This window comes from Pezoporus wallicus, unplaced genomic scaffold (genome assembly GCF_028554395.1).
Source record: "Pezoporus wallicus isolate ANWC-B61680 ecotype Strahan unplaced genomic scaffold, APGP_CSIRO_Pwel_v1 scaffold_3294, whole genome shotgun sequence".
Taxonomy (NCBI): Eukaryota; Metazoa; Chordata; class Aves; order Psittaciformes; family Psittacidae; genus Pezoporus; species Pezoporus wallicus.
The window spans coordinates 8,150,212-8,172,155 of NW_026635478.1; the positions used below are offsets into that span (position 1 = coordinate 8,150,212).

At 38.8% G+C, this 21,944-nt stretch overlaps 1 protein-coding gene across 2 annotated transcripts in view; it reads right to left on the reverse strand.

Annotated features, from left to right (window-relative positions):
* The window catches only part of FBLN1 (fibulin 1), an 81,051-nt gene that overhangs the window by 49,067 nt on the left and 10,040 nt on the right, over positions 1-21,944 (reverse strand). For both annotated transcript variants that reach the window (XM_057426846.1, XM_057426856.1), the window contains exons 2-4: positions 16,038-16,137; positions 7,951-8,086; positions 1,914-2,076 (exon numbers count right to left, since the gene is read on the reverse strand). In XM_057426846.1, coding sequence (XP_057282829.1) covers positions 1,914-2,076; positions 7,951-8,086; positions 16,038-16,137 — 399 coding nt within the window. The remainder of the gene's footprint in view (positions 1-1,913; positions 2,077-7,950; positions 8,087-16,037; positions 16,138-21,944) is intronic.

The following is a 21,944-nucleotide window of genomic DNA, read 5'->3' on the forward strand; positions in this document are numbered from 1 at the left end:
TTGGATAAACTAGGACAAAATTAAAGAACATTATTTACATATTTTACAGCTATTTCATACTTGAATTTGCCATTGAAATGTACATGGCCACTGGGCATTTTCCATCTGACTGATTCAATATGAAAGTCATGCTGTAATCATAGATTAAATTTGGGCTGAGATTTTCAAATGCAGGTTCTTAACATTAGGCTTTTAACCAGGGCTTAACCTCATTTTTGTAAGACATGCTGCTGAGGCATGCTTGGCTTCTACTAACTTTATAGCAGCTTGGGGTATTCCCAGTTATAATGAAAATCAGATTAAACTCAGTTACTTATTTAGACTTCATTCCAGAAAGAACTTCACAACCAATTTTTGGGTACCTACTTATGGCATTCTTTCATATGTACTTCATATACCTTAACTTGGAGTTTTGATCAGAGGTACTTCTGCTACATGTATATGTCCTGAGAGTTCCTTCTCTCTACAAGGAAAACATAAATGGGCTGAAATGGGTTCACTGTCTGAACCCATTGCTTGCCCAAAGGACTGGCTAATGGATTTCCTCCAATCCTGCCGCTTTGAACATAAGGGAAATGATAGGTTGGTAGTGAGAAGTGTAAAACCAAAATCTCAAAATATTCTGGTTATTGAATAGGAAGTTTGGTCTCATTTCATACGATTGTCCATAAGCCTATTCAACCACCAGTCTCTTAGAAGCAAATAATAAACCACGGATGTGAAAGCAAGATTTCTGCAGTGGCACAAGGCTGGGTTGGTACACTGAGTCCTCGCACTACAGGGGCATTTTGGTCATAAGGAAGCTAAGGAAATCAATTTGCGCAAATCTGGTTTGATTTTATAGAGGTCTCTGGGGACACAATACCAGAGAATATTGGTTACATTACCAAGAAAGTGTCATACAAGAAATCAGCTTGCCTTACCCTCTTGCAGTAGAATGCCTTGAATGTCTTTCTATTGCATAACACAAATACAAGGTGCTAGTCCAAGAAGCTGCCTTGCAAAAGGGAGACTGATCTCCTCTTAATGACTAGCAAAAGTGTCTATTAATATTGTTTGCTCTGCCTTTCTACAGGCAATTTTTATTGTCAATAGGGATATTTGACATATGTTGAACTACCTGCTTGTTTCTTAGTTTAATGAAGAGAACATTGCCCTGCCCTGCTTGCTGACACAGACTCATTTTTGCAATGCACAGTGTTTGGCACAATAATCATACTAAAACCATACTAACCATATGCATAGTGGTTATTATGCACACCACTTGCCTCCAAGGGTAAGTATAGAAATCCCGTATGCTGTGCTTCACAGTCTGGATTTTCAGGTGCTGATAATTTTTTTTTCATGTCATGCAGGGACACTGAGTCTAAAAAATTTTATTAGCAGAGTGGTCTAAGTACAAGGTATCTCCTAGTCCAGTCACTTCAGCCAGAGCTAATGGACAAGGGGACTTCCCCTGCTGAAATAGCAGCACACAAAGAAACTGGAAGGGCATTTCTAAATGTTACTTGATAAGGGCAGACACTGACATAAGCCAGGTTTGAAAGACCTGAAACAAATCTGATAACACATTGGCTCAAGCTGACCAAAGCAAGCTTCTGTGGTAGGATCTGGGCTTGACTTTCAGTGTTTGGTTAGGATGATGTCTTCAAAATCTGTCACTGGTGATCTGCAAGCCAGCCTGCATGTTTTCGGTGCTCAGCTGCCCACTAAGGGGGCAACACTACACAGCATGACTTTTCTGCAATTTTAGGGCTGTCTGCTAAATGAAAAAGGAAAAATACCACCAACATCATGTCTGTAAGAGTCAGGATGCCCACACAGAATTTCAACAGAAATAATTTAAAGTACAAGCACTCCTTGTACCTCATATCATTTTGTATTTCCCTTTTTATACTTGCAACATAAAATACCTTGCTCCTTTTTAGGAGCATCATCGCTGATGGACAGGTCTTGACCCTTCACACAGCAAGCTCTGAAGACAATTCCACACTGGTATCCTATCTTTGGGTTGGGTTCACAACTCTGTCCTTGAACTTGGGCAGTCTTTCCCAGCAAACAACAGTAGCAGCATACCTGTTAATAAATAAATAAATATTAATTTAAAGAGAGGCAAATCCTAGCCCTGAACAAATCAATGCAAATTTTGTCAGTAGTGTCAAGAGTGTTACCTCACCTTGGCAAGCTTATGGAATATACTCTGCAAACTCTTTAAGAAGTCCTGGTATACTTAGTCTGAGACATTCTGATCCATAGTTGAGTTCAGTGAGCTTTGCATTGGGCCTACATACAGCCAAGCACAGAACCTGGATCCAGTTCACAGAAATTGTGTCTATGTGAATGTGTGTGAAAGGTGATGTGGAGGACCAGAATGGTTCCCTGCCAACATAGTCCGGTTTCACACACCAGCAAACAGTGGAACCTCTTAAGACCTCTGCTTCCCTTATGTCCAGTTCAATTAAAACAGGACGCAATCAATGAAGTGCATGACTCAGTTTATAATTAAACTGCCTAGTCAACTTCCCAGCAAAAAATACCCCTCTGAACTAACAGACAAACAAGCCAACAAACATCATTCACCCAAGGTTAGTGTTAACAGGTCATAAAGAGAAGCAGTTCTGCTCTGAAAAACAGACTACATAGTCAAACATTATTTAAAAGCATTGCAGTCCTGACATGGCTTCCAACGATGAAACATGGTCTGCCTCTTTCAGACCTGCTGAACTGTGGCCCGCAATACGCCACAGAAGTGAACACAGGGCAAGTTAATCCTATGGAGGCTTCCTTTTAGTTCAGCTTGAGGGGACATTGCTGACTAATTCAGTTTTCCTCCTTGCTGTCAGAAATCAGCAAAGATGTTTAGTTCTCTGGAACTGGTCTGCTACTGTCAGATAAAAGCAGATTTAAGCTTTTATTCTTAGTTATTCTTCCAGACTTTTTTATTGCTTGAGAAAAATAGCCTGCACCATGAAACAGAACAGATGAATATCGAGTAACTGAACATTGAACTAAATGTCTGTAATTTGGTGCTTTAAGCGCTACAACTATCAAAAAGAAGGCAACTATGACATTTCGTTCATTACTCTCAGATGTAAACCCCTGCCTATATTCTACAAGGTGTTATGTATGTTTCTCCCTCTGTACTGCAGTGAAAGGCTCTTCTAACATCTCAAGCAGAGTAAAATTTAAATAATAAAATAATAAAACAATTTTTCTATGTTTCTTCAATCTTCTTTTACTTTACAGCATTTTGAAATACCTAAGCATGCCATTTTGTACTTTGTCTTTCAATACATAGACAAATTCTCTCCCTGCTGCAGACTGCTGTACAGCAGGAACTCTCCTCCTGGCCAATGCTGTGCTGTCGTTTTCATGCTCACTCTAATATGAAGATACATGTTTTCCCCTATTAACTACTGTTTAGTGGGACAGTTCCTCACTACCCATTTCTATTACTTGGTTCCCCAGCTACTTGCATGTAGTGGTGGATGCTCTGGTTTCATCACTAATATGACTGGGGTATTTCCACCTTTTCTGGCTTTTCCGGATGACTTTGGAAATAAATACTTGATGATCTCTTCCAAGAATTGCAACATTTCTGAATATGTATTCTGTCTAACATGTCTAACATTTTCCTGAGGCATCCTTCTCAAAGGTTTTAACATGTCTATAATTTTGTCAAGATTTCCAATTTTCTCAACCATAAATTAGAAAACAGAAATGAAAACTGTGCTACAGATTCATTGTTTGACTTAAGCTTGTGTATTTTTGATAACAAAACTAATTTAAGTTACTGAATAGAGCTGATGCCTTGCCAGGTTTTGACATCATATACTTCTGCATATCCTCACTGTCTTGTACCGTTAGGCATATGAAGTGGCTCAGTCTAGTCCTTTGTTTTGTCGCATAATGCTCAAATTGGGATTTACAGTGTTTCTTTAGGCTTTTTAAAGAGTAATCATTAATCTTGGAATTCTTGAAAGTGCTGAATAGACTTATATTCATCATTTTGTCCAGGTTGAGTCATCACTTGAAAGACCTCTGTCTCCAGCTAACGTGAATCTTCAATTACACAGCTTGCTAAGTCTTGCAACGTCTGTAAGAAACTGCATTTTCACTTACCATAATTGAAGGCATTGAACCATTTGTTCCAACCTACATTTATTCTAAGTGTGCATGATGCATCTTGATTTAACACCTTGAAAATGATAATAATTTATGTTGCTATACCACAGCCAAAACAATCCAAAGATGGAAAGTGTCAAATGTTTTCTTAACTGATGTTCATGGTAATTAGCTTTTAATGTTGATCCTAGAAGATTCTGCACTGGCAGTCCTAACATTTCCTGTTCAACTAAAGAAAACAGGAGAACAAGCTGTTGAATGGCTTTGTGCTCAGAGCACACCCAGAACTCTGCATATTTCACCTCTAAACTTAGAAAGTCACCTTTTCTTTCAGTTCTCCCACTGTGGAATGGTAGTAATGTAGCAGTGATAAGGCTAGTTTAACTTATGTTCATGGAGAACTCTGGTATTATTATAACTATCACTATTCTGATAAGAATAATCTCAACATTACTTTTTTTCATACAAATTTTTCCAGGTTTGTTAGCTTTTTCTGAAAGCCTTTGATCCTTTAGTCCGGACTGCAGTTCTAGACTCCATATCAGTTCAGCTCTTGACGTGTTTGCAGCCATTTTCAAAGGTTGCCAGCAACCTGGAGGCATGTTTCAATGACCGTTCACCCATTTGCTAGAACCATCACTGCCTTCATGGGTAGTACAACCAAATGATGGAGTTGCTACTACACACTTTCACTGCCCATAAGCTTGCCTTTGCTTCTTAAGTGATCTCAATAATAAACATCTTCCCTTTGCCTCTCCCCTGCTATTAGCAAAAGTCCATGCAGTTTCAGAGCCATGCCTTGATATTCATTTCTGGATAGAAACCTGTGTCCTACTTGAAGTCCTATGATCCCTTGCCTCCTCTTACACCTTGCCTTCTCACAGAAAGGAATAAAGATGAAAAGGAATAAGGGAATAGTTATATGTGAGAAGCTTAAAGATTTAATTTTGGTGTAATTTGGTGAAATTTCTATCATCAATAAGCTCTTTTAATTAGTTAAAATGTGTAGTAGTGCTTTATTATTTATGTTACCAGAGTTTAAGAGACATATTATTTAAATTACTAGATCTGGGTGAACCATGTATTAACATTGCTTTTGTCTATTTGTCCACAAGAGGTCTCTCACTTGCTGAAATCCAGACTAACCAGTAGATGCTATGTAAAACAGACTGAAAAAAAATTCAAGTCAGCCAGTGGAATTTTTCAGGACTTTTGAAGATCTGAACAAAAATTAAAAATAAGTTCAACAGTCCAAAGCAATAAAACTTTTATGCTCACCCAATATACACAAACACAGTATTCTTGCCAAAACTGGGGAGATAAGGCCACATGTTGATCTTCGGGAAAAGAAAACCTTTTATAAATCCATTTCTACATTGCCTGTACCAGAAAAAAATCTGAAATTGATTACTGTTTTTGATCAAGATTTAAAGATTAATTTTTGCAATTTTTTTTTTTCAAGAAGTTACACTTCCAAAAAAACGGAGCAGTAAAATTCTGCCCATCATTACCTATGCCTACCGCCTTTGCGTGTAAAAGCCGAGGCAAGTGTTTTCAAAATATGGTCCTTTTATCTTCTTTCCAATCACAAGGTTTAGATTCAAAAGAAAGATTTGCTGCCTCATTTGCTGCAAACTGCTGGGATTAATCCTACTGACTGAATTACTAAATCACTCTTTCTGCTTCAAAAAGGAGACAAAGAAGATACAAAAGATTTCCTGTGCTACCTAAGCTAAACAGAAACTGAGCAACTCAGGCAAAATGAGATTCAAACCCATGTCAGATGGACTTGATATTAAAACTTGTTTGTTACAGCATGGTACAACTGCAAGATACATCATCTTGCAAGGTCATCAGGTTCAAACTGTATTTAATGAAAGAAATAATGAATTGGTCACTCATATTAGCTCATAAATCATCTATGTCCATCATGGATCAGACTATCTACAAAGACATATCTACAGCTAACTCAGTAGAGTTATTAAGTGTAAGATATTCCTATTGCAGGGGAAGGGGGAGGTAGAATGTGGCTGACGATGATTAAATAACACTGACTGTGTTTATACAAGTAAATTAAACAGGCACAGAATATGGGCTTTGTCCTTCAATCATCTGTAATGTTTAAATATTAGGAAGCTCTAATGGCAACTAACATCCTCTCAGACAATGCTGAAGCATATTTTGGGGTTAGCACAGGCCAGCGAGTGTTCCCAACAGCCCTTATGCACTATGTTTTGCAGGAGAAAGATGTCAGTTACGTGACATGAGCTGTGCTGAGCAGTTTATTCTCAGGGCCAGAGACCAAGGCCAAGTTCAGTTTGTTTAATAATACAGCTGTCACCATGAAAACCTGACATCTTTAAAGAAGTCTGGCCATTTTGAAAAACACCATTAACTCTTCCTCACGCTGACAAGCCAACAAAGGAAACATCAGTCAATTGATGGGAAAGTGGGTTTCCTTGAACAGTTCTATTCTGGTTTAGAGTTGTCCCATGGCATGTGTTTAAAATAGTGCTGCTGTTCTAAACCTGTCTCTGTTTGCAAGCACTTTAATCTGCAGAGTAGTAGCCATCACAGTGTTTGTTCATCTGTTCATAGCCCTTCAAAGTACTGACACATAGGGTTAAATATTTTTTCATGCCACATGCACATTGGGATGGACACACTTCCTAATAGCAAAGGCTGCACAGAGGAATCTCTAAGCCAGGGGCAGGGCATACCCTGGACACAGCTCCTCTGGGGGACACACTCCACCGTGGACAGAATCAGGCTGCAAATGTAGACAAGTTTGTGACAACCCACCAATGGCAGCCTCATCAGCATGTGTTACCTTTCTTACACTCACAGTGAGAACATGGATCACTTCACGGCCCTGGTACCAGCAACATCCTACTGCCAGGAACATGGTCAAGATGTCATTTTGAAGAGACATGAAACTTGTGAGTCAGACATTATCTGCCATCTTCTATATAGTTGATTTTTTTTTAACCGAATGACCAAAAACACTCAGCATTTTTGAGCAGTGGGGAAAAATTAAAATCATTCTTAACTATTTTCATCACCACTGAAAGAAATCTGTAACAGGACCAGAGCTGTTAATGACTGGGTCATGGTCAAGGTCAAGATCTTGCTGATGGAACTTTCTTCCAAAAGCACTCTGCAGAGTGCTATGAAGAGGCTTCCTTTCAAAAACTGAGAGGCAAAGACAGTAGCAAACACAGAAGGGAGGGCACAGATTAACTAAGGATGCCAACAGTAGGAATTTCTATTCTAATATCAAATACTATTATCACAAACTTACATGTCTCCATTCAGTTGTAAATCAAAGTGGTGTTAACTAAGGACACATACAGAAGCTAGAATAATAAGTACACTAAGAGGATTAACTTCAGTCCTACCCCTTTGGACCACCAATACTGAAAATCACTGAGTTTGACCTTAACCCATGAAGCTCTAATGAAAGCTGAAGTCTGAAACGTGGCCAAGTTTCTCACCCATCCTACAGCGTTTACGTCTTATCTTTATGCAAAATTAGTTTCATAGCTAATTACCCATTCAAGACTTTCCACCCTTTTGCATTCTACCCTCTGCTTGTGCTAAAAATGTAATGAAACAGTCTGCTTCATTCAACAAGGAACTGTTTATCTCAAAGAAGCACAAAGTGGACAGCCTTAACAGAGACACGAAGTTTAGGAGGGAAAAAAACTGTTTACTGTTTATGTGCATCAAACTGAGTATTATGACCTTCAGGGTCAACCCTTAATAGCAATCTAGACAGTCAATACCATTTCTTAAAGATGAACAGGAGTATCTCTTATGTCTCACCTTGAAGTAGTCAGCTTCACAGGTGGAATTTTCACCAATATGTGAGTCACACTCTTCACGTACATTGGCAAACTCAACCCCATCTGAACAGTACTGCTTCTCCAGGTGGCTGCGGCAGCACTGTATCTGAGTCATGCTGACGAAAGGATGGGAGCAATAGGAGAAAAATGTCATACATAGGTCAAGAATAGATAATGCAAGTTTTGATAATTAGCATTTATCTTATGGAAAGAGGTTCACATTTTAGTTACCATGCCACATATTCTTAGGAGTAGGTAGAAAGTCTAGGTGATATGTTTAATACTGTTTAACAGCCTGTCTACCTTGTAGTCTGCCCTAACACTTTTTTAGGCAAACGGGTAACTTCAACCACATTTGCCACAGGGCTCAAGGTCTTTAGGGCTTGCATTCTTGCATGTTTTGTAATAACTGATGGCTGAAGACAAGATGGCATCCAAATCAGTGCTCTGATGGAAGTGAGAAGTGAGAGTCTGCAATCCTGCAGCCAGGCTACCTTCACACCTGCTGCCCCTTGCTCAAATGAACAGACATAGCATGTTGAAAGAACCTCAGTGTTGCTCTGTGGGACAAACGGAGATACAAGGAAGTGAAGATACCAAGGAAAAACATAGCGAGAAGAGTGTATTGCAAGCAAGAATTGAAGAAAGACTGGGGGGAGAACAGTATTACAGGGCAAGAAGATGTGCAGCGGAGAAAGGATAAAAAACTGCAGAAACTCAGCTCTTTGGTACTTCAACTGCTCATAAAATCATTCTATTTTATCTCAGTTTCAGTGAATAAATTGAAAACTCCTTCCTGTAGCAAAATAATCTGTGTGAGGAGGCTTTAAACTCCTCCACTCTTGTTGCTACTGCCACTTGAATGCAAAGCCCACTGAAGGAGATATCTTCATTTTCTCCACACTGTTTTTAGCATAACTTGGCTTTGTTGGGTAGCACCGTGGGTGGAGATTGCAGTTTAAAGGTCTTCCACTGCTACCTCCTGTAACAGATACTGGGAAATGGAGAAGAAAGCTAAAAAGAACAGTAGCAAATCAGATTACATGTACAAGGGTATAAACATATCCATGTGTTTTGTGATAACCCAGTTTCACTAAGAATGATGGAACCCAAGTTTGCCAGGGGGAAAGGAAACTATCCCAAAGGCAATCCAAACTGATAAATTCTGTTTACAGTATAATCAGTCATGTCCTGATATGTTAGAGCTCTATAAGAAGTGCACACAGAAAAACCCTATAAATGCATTTCTATATCCATCAGCACGGGAAATCTTACATATCTTCCAGACCAACAACACTGAACACATTCTGTTTGCTGTTATGAGTATTCACTTTTTTTTTCCCCCTCATCTCTAGTTATGTGAACTGATGAGTAAAATCTTTTAAAGGGTTGCTTAGAAATACATAAAAACATGTATGGATATTCAGCACACTATTACCCTTTGCTCTTAAAGATCCTTCATTTACACCATTAGATATTTTGGAAGTGTAAGGAAGAGGGGTGGCTTCTACTGTCACATGAGATAAGTGGATTCCCATGCATCACCTCTGGAGTAGCCTCCCTGCTCTCGACGACCGTAAGATGAGCTTTCAGCTCCCAAATGGTGCGAGGGACTCCCTCAGCTCTAAGGCCAGGTCATCCAGTCCAGCCCACTAAAAGCAGGGGCTACATGGATATTGGGCTAACATTCTGCATCTCTGTGCATATTGGCTTTTAAGCTACAATCCTAAGGCACGGTTGTTAAGATACAATCCTGAAGATCCCCAATTCTTATTTATTGGATTTTGCAATGGTCTGATTGTGCAGTTCTCCCTTGGACAAAAACAGCTACGAGATTTCAATGCATAGGAACAAAAATCAGGATAAATTCATGAACAAATTATTCAAAAATAGACTCTAAAGTCAGAGCAAGAAGTTAAGCCCAGGCCAGAAACTTTATTTGGCAGAATATTTGAAGGTTTTGATATTTGATTTAGTTCCAGTTTGGAAGAATATGTAGTTTTTTTGTTGCTGAAATTCCCTCTGAAGAAGTATTTCCATTCCCTGCCCAGCTCTGGGGTGGTCTGACTGTTAGGACTTTGGGAGCCTGTAAAACCTGAACTTCAAGCGCCAGAGTGTGGGAGTTGAGACTTTCCAGCTTCTTTAGCCCTCCAAGTCCTGTTGAGGAGCTAGATTTGTTAGCCACAGACAAATAAACAGACAAACAACAGCAGTCTTTCAGTAGATCTGTTTGATTTCCAGTGTGGCCTTTTTTTTTTCCCCAAAATACAAATAATCTCTTTGAAATCTCTGAGAAATTTGGCAATTTCAACCAAAACAAAAAAGTTTCTTAAAATGTTTCCCACAGCTGTATTCATAAGTCATGTGGCCCACCCCAACTGTAATAAGGAATTAAACATCAATTGAATACTAGATTAAAATACCATTTGTTCATTCTCAGAACAACAACAATAAAATCACACTTCATTGCCCAAATCCTACAGTGAAGTTGCACTGGTAGCAAATACTGCTTGAGACTGTAAAGGCTTGTATGTCTGTAACAGAGGTAGAAATACTTGTAAGATGACAAAGAAAAATGCTAAAAAAGTCTGCACAGTACTGGTCTTCTGGCTGCAACTTAGCCTGCCCATATGACTATCTTTTTCCCTTTGCTGATGGATGTTAAAGCATACTATCATAAGCTCTTCAGACTGATACTTTTGAAATGATGAGTATCCATCCCTCTCTGTGCTAGGTTATGTGTGTCTCCCTGGCTCAGACCCTAACATAATATATACCCACTTTCTACTTCACAGCAGAAGGACCAAAAGGAGGTTGTACTGAAGTGGGGGTCAGTCTCCTCTCCCAAGTAACACGCGATAGGACAAGAGAAAATGGCCTCAAGCTGCTCCAGGAGAGGTTTAGATTGGATATTAGGAACAATTTCTTCACAGAGAGGGTGCTCAGGCACTGGAACAGGCTGCTCAGGGCAGTGGTGGAATCACCATCCCTGGAAGTGTTCATAAACTGTGCAGATGAGACCCTCGGTGATACGGTATAGCAGTGGTCTTGGCAGTGCTGGGGTAATGGTTGGATTTGATGATCTTCAAAGGTCTTTTCTAACCCAGTTGATTCTATGATTAGCCAGTAGAGGCTACTGATTTTTCTCCTTGTGTAAAAGCTTTCAACATTTCCTGTGTGGCATTCCTATTAACTTCATGTCTACAAACAGCATACAATATTGGTCTCTAAAAAAAAGAGAAAATAAAGGGGTACTTTCCTGTGGTTTTGGTTGTAATTTTTTTAGTCACTCCTAATAATTAAAAGGCTGCTTCTACCTTATCTGCCATATTCTGATTTTCAGTTAAAACAGTACAGCAGGACCTTATTGACATGAATGGTTATCTGCAATATGGCTGAAATGTTAAAACACTAAATATGAAATATCTAGGAGCATGAGGCCTCATAACTGACATTCATGCAGAGTATTACAGGTAAAATCATGCATCTTTGAAATAAGTTTTATTCACGGCTCACTAGTGAACAGAAATCACTTGGAAATCCTTATTCTTTGTTGCAGATGCTGATCCAAAAGTTATTTCATTACTAGGTAATTTGATAATAAATCAAGATAAAAAATATTTATATTTTTACTTTTACTTTCTGTTTAACTGATGTTGCTGATTTTCATGGAATAACTATCGAGCTGAAAATCTACATACCTATTTATCTCCACAACCTCTTCATATCAATTATTCTCCTTCCCAGAGGATGCAGTCCTAAACCAGCACAGATTTCACAATCACCTGGTTTTCCTTTCATTTCTTTCCATAAAAGTATTAAAATTTAATGTTTCTCTGAAACAATGTCTCTCTTGTCCATTTCGTTTCACTACCCTCTCCCTCTCTGCTTTTACTTATTAGCCTGTCTTCAAACTATGTCAGTGCTATTCATGGGCACAGTGGAAGGTCTTGGACAAAAAATATTCAAATTAAAAAGAGATTGATTCCACGCCAGAATTATTTTGCAAAGACAAGCTGGGTTTTCCACTCTTAGTCCTTTCAGTTTGCAGTTTTACATGCAATAGAAATGGGTTTAAGAAAATTAAGAGCAAGATCTGGTACTATGTGTGACACAGTATGACAAATGAAAATAATGAGTGCCTCAACAGTGAAGATACATACATTTGATCATGTTTTATAAATAAGCAAAGGATTCAAGTAAAAATAATTGATTCAACAAATCTCAAAATTAATCAGCTGCAGTTCATAAAAAACTTTATAGATTATATAATTAAAGTTTTCTTGAAGGTAAAGGGTAAAATTATATTGATCTTATATATTATGTAGAGAAACAACACTGATCATGTGACAGAGAAGGATGAAGTTTGGCATTATTCACAAAGTGAAGTAAGCAAATTATCCTAAATGAGTGGCAATAAAACCCTCACCACATCATAGCAGACTGTTCTATCCCTCTCACTGTGAAGCCAAAAAATCTTTGTGACTGTGAGGCACAAGTAGCAGACTACAGAGAAGAGATAATAATTAATAAAGACAACTTCTCCAAAAGTAACTTTAAACAGCTTTTTCATACATAAAACTGTCACAACTTTGACGTCCAAAATCTCAAGCTCTTCCAGACTTACAATGGCATAAATCAATAAACATCTATCAGCAGTCAGCGTCTGGTGCCTATCACTCCAAACACTCTTGTCTCATTACTTCCTTGTGTTCCCGTCTGAGTCTGTATCCAAGTGCTGCCACTTGTCTGTACTTAGGAAAACAGATGACCTTTTTGTTCTGTTCTTGCACTGTACCTAGCAGAATGTTCTGCAGCTTCTCCTTTTATGTATTCTTGCAACACTAATAACAAATAATGTAACTCCAAAGACTTTACTCAGTGCTGAAGGCATGCAATTCTCATATGGAGATAGACTGTTTCTGGCCCAGGAATTAAGTTCACTTGCTAAAAGCACCACTGGGCAGGTGAAACTCTTCATTTTTAAAGGATGAAGATTTATTGGGCAGGTTGAGTTCCAATAAACAAAAAAAAAAAAACAACAAACCAGAGCTGTGCTCTTTCTGTTTGCTGTGAGTTTAAACACATCACAGGAAAATGGATGAACGGGCAAAAAGCTGCTGTTATAACAGCCAAAGATATTATTCATTAAAACTCTACACTCATATTTACTGAGTCATGAAGACACAGAAAAATATCGTTGTTGTCCAGAGTGATAATATGGTGGGGTATACTCATTTGTGGCACAAGCAACCACAGTAAGAGACTGCAGACATGACTGGTTTCAACTTAAATGCAACTGAGTAACAGAAGCCATGTAGAGCTTGTGAATTCATGTGAACTTCAGAAAGGACCTGGCTCACCTGTGCCCACAAGAAAGCGAGCATATCTGCAGTTTGACCTGTGCCATATTCAGCAAGTGCCATTCACATGGATGGCAAGGCCCTCAAGAGCCACAAGAGATTTAGGGGGAAGGATCCTAAAAAGATGTTGAAACCCAGATCTGTCAGCTTGTCTCCAGGATACATGGCAGGTGTGAGAATTTCAGCACTCATGTGGAATCCCTTCTTAATTACTAGGAATGTGCTTTAAATTGTTTGGAAAAGATCAAGGGCGTGCAATTCTAATTCACTAAAGCAGCTTGTTCCTCATATGAACAAAAGAAAAGCAAAATAAACTAGCTTGCTTTGAGGGAAGGACTGAATCTGAGATGCCATTATGTTATTATTATTCTAAGCAGAGGATTCAAAACCAGCATGTAAATTCTTGTCATGTGTGCTGGGGAAAGTACTCACATCCAATCTGTTCTGTGTTGCATGGTCTTCGCAAAGTAACTGCACAAAATCATTTTTCCTTCATCAAAACTGCTCATTTCACAATGTATTTTACCCTTGCATTCAACTGCTAACCTTGCAAACCTAAGCTAAAATATGGAGGGCAAACAGCTCCATCTGGTATGAAGTAATATGGGTTTGTACACTCAAGAGGCCATGTTCTTTTAGAGCTCTTCAAGTCCGATGACCTATGCTGTTCAACACTGTGCTGCACTAGACAGTCAAAAGATCCCAGCTGGAGTTTAAACAACTGCATAAATGTCAGGTGTTTAAATAAACATTTATTTATGTTTATTTAAATGCAGGTGTTTAAATAGGAAGAAAGTTATTTGGAAAATCTGTAACCAATAAGGCATCCTGTGCCATATTCTCACCTGCCTAGACCTCAGCAAGTGCAACAAACCTGGTTCTGCCCACACCTCTGTGCAGTAGGTATAAATGTACAAAATCAGTGCCACATGTTTGCAAAGGGAATTATGCTCCCTCGCTGCTCATTCTGGCTCCAGTTACACCAGCAAGTAGAAGGTACTATTTGTCCCTTACTTTTCTGTCTGAAAAGGTATCATAAAGGGATTTTTCTCTGTCTGTCCCAGATAGGCCAGTTTGTGATTGTAAGTGGAGTAAAATAATATTGCCATTAAAGAAAATAGTCAAAGGTGCCAAAGGTTCACATTTTTAGAGTGAAGCCAAGGTTCACTCAAACGTAAATGTTTCTTTATCATGCAGTCATGAATGAATGCAACTGAACTGCATTTATCCATATTTTTTTGTTTATCAGTAAGTGCTCGTGCCTCTCACAGAATCCATGACTCTACCCATTTCTGAATTACCATTACATCACTATGATTTTCTTAATTGCATATCAATTATGCACAAAAGCTAGATGAAGTGTTAGTAAGCTTTTATCGGTTCCTATCAAGTCTTAAAGGCTCTCTAAAATGGCAGTCTTTAAAAGAATACATTACATTTACAGTAGAATCACAACTCACATTTATCAAATTAACATTAAATCATTGAGATTCTCACTCCCAGATTGTTCAGTAAACTTGGTTTCCTGTTTTTGCTGCTTCTGTTTTGTCTATAACTCTTCTGACTCTTCAAGGTATTTTCTAAATTGGGATTTAAGTCCTATCTGTCAATTCTTCTGCGTAAGAGACTGCTTTCAATGCCAATATAAATGCAAAAGTCAGAGAACATGGACAGACTTGCCTGCAAGACACATTCTTTCCATAATAAAGATCAATCCAACACATCTACAGTTACTGAGGTTAAATCACTTTGCAATGCATTTGAAAAGATGGGAGCAATGTAACATGTCTTTAATACAAAATCCTCTGTGAAACTGCCCCTCAAATTACCCATCACAAACTGTTAACTCCACAAATTATATGCAACAAGTGCATTTAACAGCAAAAATAACACAAACTATCACTAACATAAAAAATAAGAATGTCCCAACCATATAAGAGATTCAGTATAAACAAAAAATTACTGTTCAAATAATTTAAACCTTTTAATTATTTCATGTGCTAGATTACATAATAATAATTAGGATCATATTAAAGGTCAGCAGGTTTAAGAAATCTATTTATAAACTAAAGGTTACTATTGTCTGTGGTCAAATACATTTGACAGAAGTCAGACAATCTACATAACCAGAAATCTCCTCGACTTTACCTTTAGGTTGCCACACACAGCAATTCAGCTAAGACCTGCAGAATAATTACCTTCTGGCATTACACCGAAGAAACAGTTTTAAAAGGCTGTCTTACATAAATACGTATGTATGTATTCAATCCATGGATTATTCATGTACAGGATCTGTCATGTTTCTTGATACATTTTTGTTCAAGAATTTGGACCATTGCTGAGCTACATCCACAATCCTTATAAACTGAAGAAGCTTGGCTGACATTTGTGGTGTCACACTGAGATGTACTGACTATAGGCAAAGTCCAAGCCCTGTGAGTATGGTACTCTTCTGCCTAAGAGACAGCACATGTAAAACAGATAGAGCTGGATGACTCTATACTAGAACAGCAAAAATTTAAAGGACATAATGGAAGAAAAGTAGGTACTCAGTAGGTACTCCCTAAGGCTAGAGGTGAACTTGAAAAACTTGAATTTAGGAGCTGGGTGCTTTATCTTCTAAATCAGCTTTTATACCTGCCATTACCACGGTTTTATATGCAAATACAAACTGTAGTTTAATATACAATACTTAACTATATACCTGCATTCTCTGGACTCAGATATTAAGGGTAGAGAAGCACATATTCTGTTTTTATTTGCCCATTCAATGCCCTTGTCACAGCATTCTTCCATTGAAAGATCTGCAGAAATGAGGAAAGAAAGAAAAAGACAATATATTTAATATAACTTTAGCAAATGATATTTCATCTGCCAGTTAAAAACAAACAAACAAAACAAAAAGAAAATCCATTCATTTTCCCTAATCTACACACAGAATAGTGCACCCATCCACAAGGCAGCCATGGCCAAATGAAGCATCTGTTAGCACCTTGCAATAAGCGCAGATGCTGGAGGTATTCCTTCCACGGTAAAGCAAATTGCAGTTTCTCTTTACCTGCCACATAAAGACACAGCCTAGAGCCTGACAGCCTAGCAGAAAAAAAGTTCGTATAGATAAGAGTACTGCACAATAAAAGGATCTGTCAGATTCACTCTTTTATTATCAAAACCATCAGTAGCAATAAGGAACCTTTTGAAATCCTGAAAAATACAGTATTAATGATGCTATTGGGGTTGGAACTAGATGATGTTTAAGGTCCCTTCAGATGCAAACCATCCTATGATTATTCCATGAGATCAAGTAACTGGCTGATATGGAAGAGAGATTAATCTCACGACAAGTTAGTTTGCAGAACTATTTTTTTCCTGAGGTTATTTTTCAATTACTGTTTTACTCAAAAGCATGTCTGTAAATGCAGAAGTATTGTACAGAGGGACAGTATTTTGATAACATATGAAAGAAAAATTAATACAGATACCAATTTATAACAACCCTGAAACTAAGAGAAAGCATAATGAAGATAATTATTCGTTCAGAAGATATTTTTGCAAAAGTCTCTAATTTAATAAATCTAAATACTGTTAATGAACTGACAAGCACTACAGATTTGCTTCATATTCGAAGTGCAAAAGTTCACTGCACAGCAGGTGTATCAGAACTTGGAATAAACATGAGTCACATTTTCCTATTAATTATCTTGTAGTCCAGATACTGAACAGTTCCTTGTATAACAAATATGCCATCTGTGTAAAAGAAAAAAATAAAATCTGATTATCAAGAGGGACAGCTTTCTAATGTTTTCTCTTTTTTCCTAAGATTTCTGCCTGATGGCCTTGACAGAATGCACCCTTGGGTGCTGAGGGAGTTGGTTGATGTCACTGTCAGGCTACTCACAACTATTTTTGAGAGGTCATGGTGAACAAGAGAAGTTCCTGAAGAATGGAAGAGAACAAATTCTCCCCCATCTTCAAGAAAGACATAGTTTCCCTTATCTTCAAGAGGGAAGACCTAGGAAACTACAGGCTGGCCAGCCTCTTCTCATTGTTTGTGAAGGTGATGGAAAAAATCCTCCTGGTAACAGTGTCCAATCACAAGAAAGACAAGAAGGTGACCGGGACAAGTCAGCTTGGATTTATGAAAAATATATCATGCCTAGCTAACCTCATAACCTTCTACAATGAGGTGGCTAGCTTGGTCAATGAAGGGAGAGCAGTGGATGTTGTTTACCTTGATACAAGTATGGGGTTTATCTCTGCCTCCCATAACATTGTCAGAGACAAACTGGCAAAGTTAGGTAAGTGGACAGTGAAATGGACACTGGGAAGGAGTACACTTTCAACAAGTTCACAGCTGATACAAATCCGTGGTGAGGTGGTTGATGCACCAGAGAGTTGTGCTGCCATCCAGAGGGACCTCAACAGACTGGAAAAGTGGGCTGGCAGGAAACTCACAAAGTTCAGCAAAGGGAAATGCAAAGTCCTGCATCTGAGGAGGAATAAGGCCTATGCACCAGTACACACTGAGGACTGATCAGCTGAAAAGCAGCTCTGCAAAGAAGGACCTAGGTGTCCTGGTGGTCACTGCCAGCAACACGCACTCACAAAGCCAGCAGCCTGCAGCCAGCTCTGCACTTGAGTTAAATGTATATCGTTTTTCAACACAGTTAAGATTGACTGCAGACAACAGCACTAAAAATACGGTGATTTGTAACACACTGCATGAAATTTGATGCATATAGTGTTTGTTAGCAATACACTGGCAGACAGAGCACATGAGACAGTGTCCCTATTCCTAGAGAAGAGATTAGACACAAATTCTCTCTTTTCCAACACCATCTTGGGCTGCATTAGACAGAATATTGGCAGTGATTTGAGGGAGGTGATTCTTCTCCTTTGCTCAGCATCAATGTCAAAGTGCTGTGTGCTCAGCATCATCTGGAGCATCATGACGCTGACTGGACTTAGCATCATCTGGAGTGCTGTGACCAGTCCTGGGTTCTGTATTTCAACAAAGATATGGACTTACTGGAGTGAGTCCAGGGCAGGGCCATCAAGATGATTTATGCACTGGAGTATCTTTCACATGAGAAGAGACAGAGAGCTGGAACTGTTAAGCCTGGAGAAAAAAGGTTCAGGAGAAATATAATTGATGTTTATAAATACCTGACAAGAGCGGATGAAGAAAATGGAGCCAGACTTCTCTCAAGTGTCCACTGACAGGATAAGAGGCAGTTGACACAAATTATACTATATGGAGCTCCATCTGAATACAACAAAACACTTCTTTACTGTGAGAGTGTTCAGACACTGTATGATCTCAAGAGGTCCCTTCCAACCTAAATGATTTTTGACTAATTACTTAACAAAAAATAAGTAAGAACCATTCATCTGTAGGTTGCTGTGCTGCACAGAGGAGGGCAAATCTCATTTACTTCTTTTTGATGGAGGAGGTGAAGTAAAGATTGATGAAATTACTTGGCCACGTTACACAGCAAGTGGGTGGCGAAACAGGGAGTGCACAATGGGTCGTTCCCAGACCATCTCTCTACTGGATCATAAAATGCCTCACAATTCTCTCATTCTTAGTTTTGCTCCAAGCATATCTAAAAGCAGCAAAATTCAATAAGCAGCAGCATTATATTCAAGACTATCCATCTTCACAAATTACTTCCTGCAGAGCCTAGTAAGGACGAGCATCTGTCTCCTCTGGCTCCCCCTACACCAGTTACAAAGCCATCATTTCCCAGGTGCTCCTGATGTAGAATGAGGTTTATAGCTTCCTTCCATCTCTTCATGTACCCTAACCCTAACCTGTTGCAGTTATCAAAATAAGTGGAAATATTAAATCTGTTCATGATCGCACTTACTTTGACACACATCAGAGTTTACATGAGTACTTCAAATCGCAGATCTTCATATGTGAGAAAGGACAAATAAGCAAGTAAAGATAATTCCCTCAAGTAACTCAGCTGTTTGCAGGGAACAACGTATATATCCCAACTAGTGATTATAATCCAACAATTCAAAGCAAAATGGAAAGAGTTAAATGAGATTTTAGGATGCATCATTCATCTTAAGCTAGGTACTCTTAAGGTAATTATCTGATCTACAGTACAAAGCTCTGGAGTATTAAGCATAATTCTGGCCATCCTTCTTTAGAAAAGATTACATCAAAATGGAAAAATGTGTAAAAGAAAGACAAGAAAGATGGTCAGAGGAATCAAAGCCCTATTCTATGAGGAAAAATTGGAAGAAATAGACCATTTTAAGCCTAGATAAGTGAAGCTTATTAAAGGATGTGGTTCCTGTCAACAAATATTACAGTAGTAAACAATAATCAGAATTACGGGATCAAATAAACCAAATGTGTTTTAATAAGAAAATCATTATACTTACAAACAAAATTACTTTAAATGTCAGTTTATAACAGAGGTCTGTACTCCATGACCCAGGTCACCCTTCTAGTCTTACTTGAGTACCCAAAATAATGGTCAAAATTCTGTCATTACAAAGTCAAAGCAGTATTTCTCTTGAATTCCTCAGTGAGTCCCATATTCGTGCCAGTGTATGAAAGCCAACTGCAGTTCATAATGATACAGAGAAAATCAGTCTTGTAAATAAATATCTGCCTGTGCTGAAAGACATGTATTTGTGTCTGATCTCTTCTCTGGGAACAGGGACACTGTCTCATGTGCTCTGTCTGCCAGTGTATTGCTAACAAACGCTATATGCATCAAATTTCACGCAATGTGTTACAAATCACCCTATTTTTAGTGCTGTTGTCTGCAGTCAATCTTAACTGTGTTGAAAAATGATACACATTTAACTCAAGTGCAGAGCTGGCTGCAGGTTTTTGCAAGGCTTTGTACAAATGGGTCTTTAGCCAAGTTCCTCCCCAGAAGGACAATCCCTGGCTCTGGACACCAGTTCTTCCTTCCCAGCTCTGGCAACACACCTCTACTGCAACCAAATAACTCAAGAATTCAAAGCAGGCCAAGCTAAGCAAGCTCGTCTGTAGGAGTGCATCCAGGCAAAGAAGGATTTCAGATAGTTTTCTGAGGAAGAACTGTGGTCCAGACTCATTGTTTTGGTGACATCACAATTCATATCCTTCAAAGATCCTGCCAAAAATCTCTTGAGAATAGAGGGAAGTGAAAAACAAGCAGTAAAAAAAGGACTCCACCCTAAAGGCCATTCTTCTAAAACATAACAATAAACCAGTGAAAAACATTTTCTCTAGGTTGGCCTTGAAGTTTGCTTTTAAAAATGGCCATTTGTGGACAAATCTCTACTCTTTCAAAATCTGAGAAAGTGCATGTCTCACACTTTGGGAGTCAGCTCCTGATTGCATTGGAATCGATTGTGACTGCTTTGGCATGAAGAGTTGTTAATGAATATTCAGAACCAGGACAGACTTACCGTCTCGTAACTGTATTTTTCCACTGTTGTGGATCCAACCTTACATGTGCATATTCATGTGGCTCCCAGTTGGAAGCCTTTGGGCAAGCAGTTCATACTGAGGCCATTTGTGCCTCCTTACACCCTCTTCAGGGGACCAACAGCATGGGGGGCCATGGCCTCTCTTCAGTTTCTCATAACTAGAGGTTTGTAATGCAGGATATCTGAAAGGAAAGGGAGGCAGGAAGCAGATGGTAGAAACTATGCTGATTACGACATCCCAGAGAATGTCACTGACTGCGCAGAAAGTGATGCGGTTTCTTTTCTCTGAATGTGACCATGTGTCTTTTATTGCTCGTGGCACCCCTCAGAGCTGGAGTGCTAAAGATGATCAAACAAATTACAGTACTGTTCTGCTGAACCTGGTGCCTGTTACTGTTTTGCCAAGTGTATAATGTTTCATGCAAACGAGCCAGAGAAATCTCAGGCATCTGAGAGACAAAACACTTCTAGTAAAGGCTGATGATACTGTCTGTGTCCAGTTGAAATGTGCCCTTTTATCTGGAGGGAGAAACCCTACAGGAAAGTTGTAAAATGCGGGAACACACTACCTGGTCCATTTTGTAAGTTTGTGAAGTTACTGTTCAGCTTTTTGGTATCACAAGACAGAGAAGTATGAAGATAAACCAGAGGTCTGTTAAGATGGTAGCATGTTTACTTCCTTTCCACTCAGATACAGTAACTGTGCATGGTAATTGACCAATTGAGAAAATCCAAGTCTATATTAGGTAAATTCAAATGCAGCTTTATCACTACTTCGTCCCTGTGAATAAGTATGCGTAGCAGGGCATCCAAAAGAATTTGAGTTGTGTTAGTATGGTAAAAACCGAGGATCCCTGTCCTCATGTCAAGGTGTTACATGCAGTATTGTGAGAGGGATTTCAGAAGTCTCTCAAGAGGACAGTAGAAACATCTGGAACTCTGACCTCTAAAACCTGTGTCAAAGAAGACCTATCAGATACGAAGTGATTAGAGGTCACACAAAGTCAAATATTTGGTGTAGATGATGCATCCATGTGCTAGCAATGAACTATGCTTGCATCAGCAAAATGTGTACAGGCATATGGCTGTTTTAAAAAAAAGGTAGTCTTCTAATCTTAACAGGATTGCCATACTGCGTGGGAGTTCAAAGCAAGGAATGTGGTTAAAA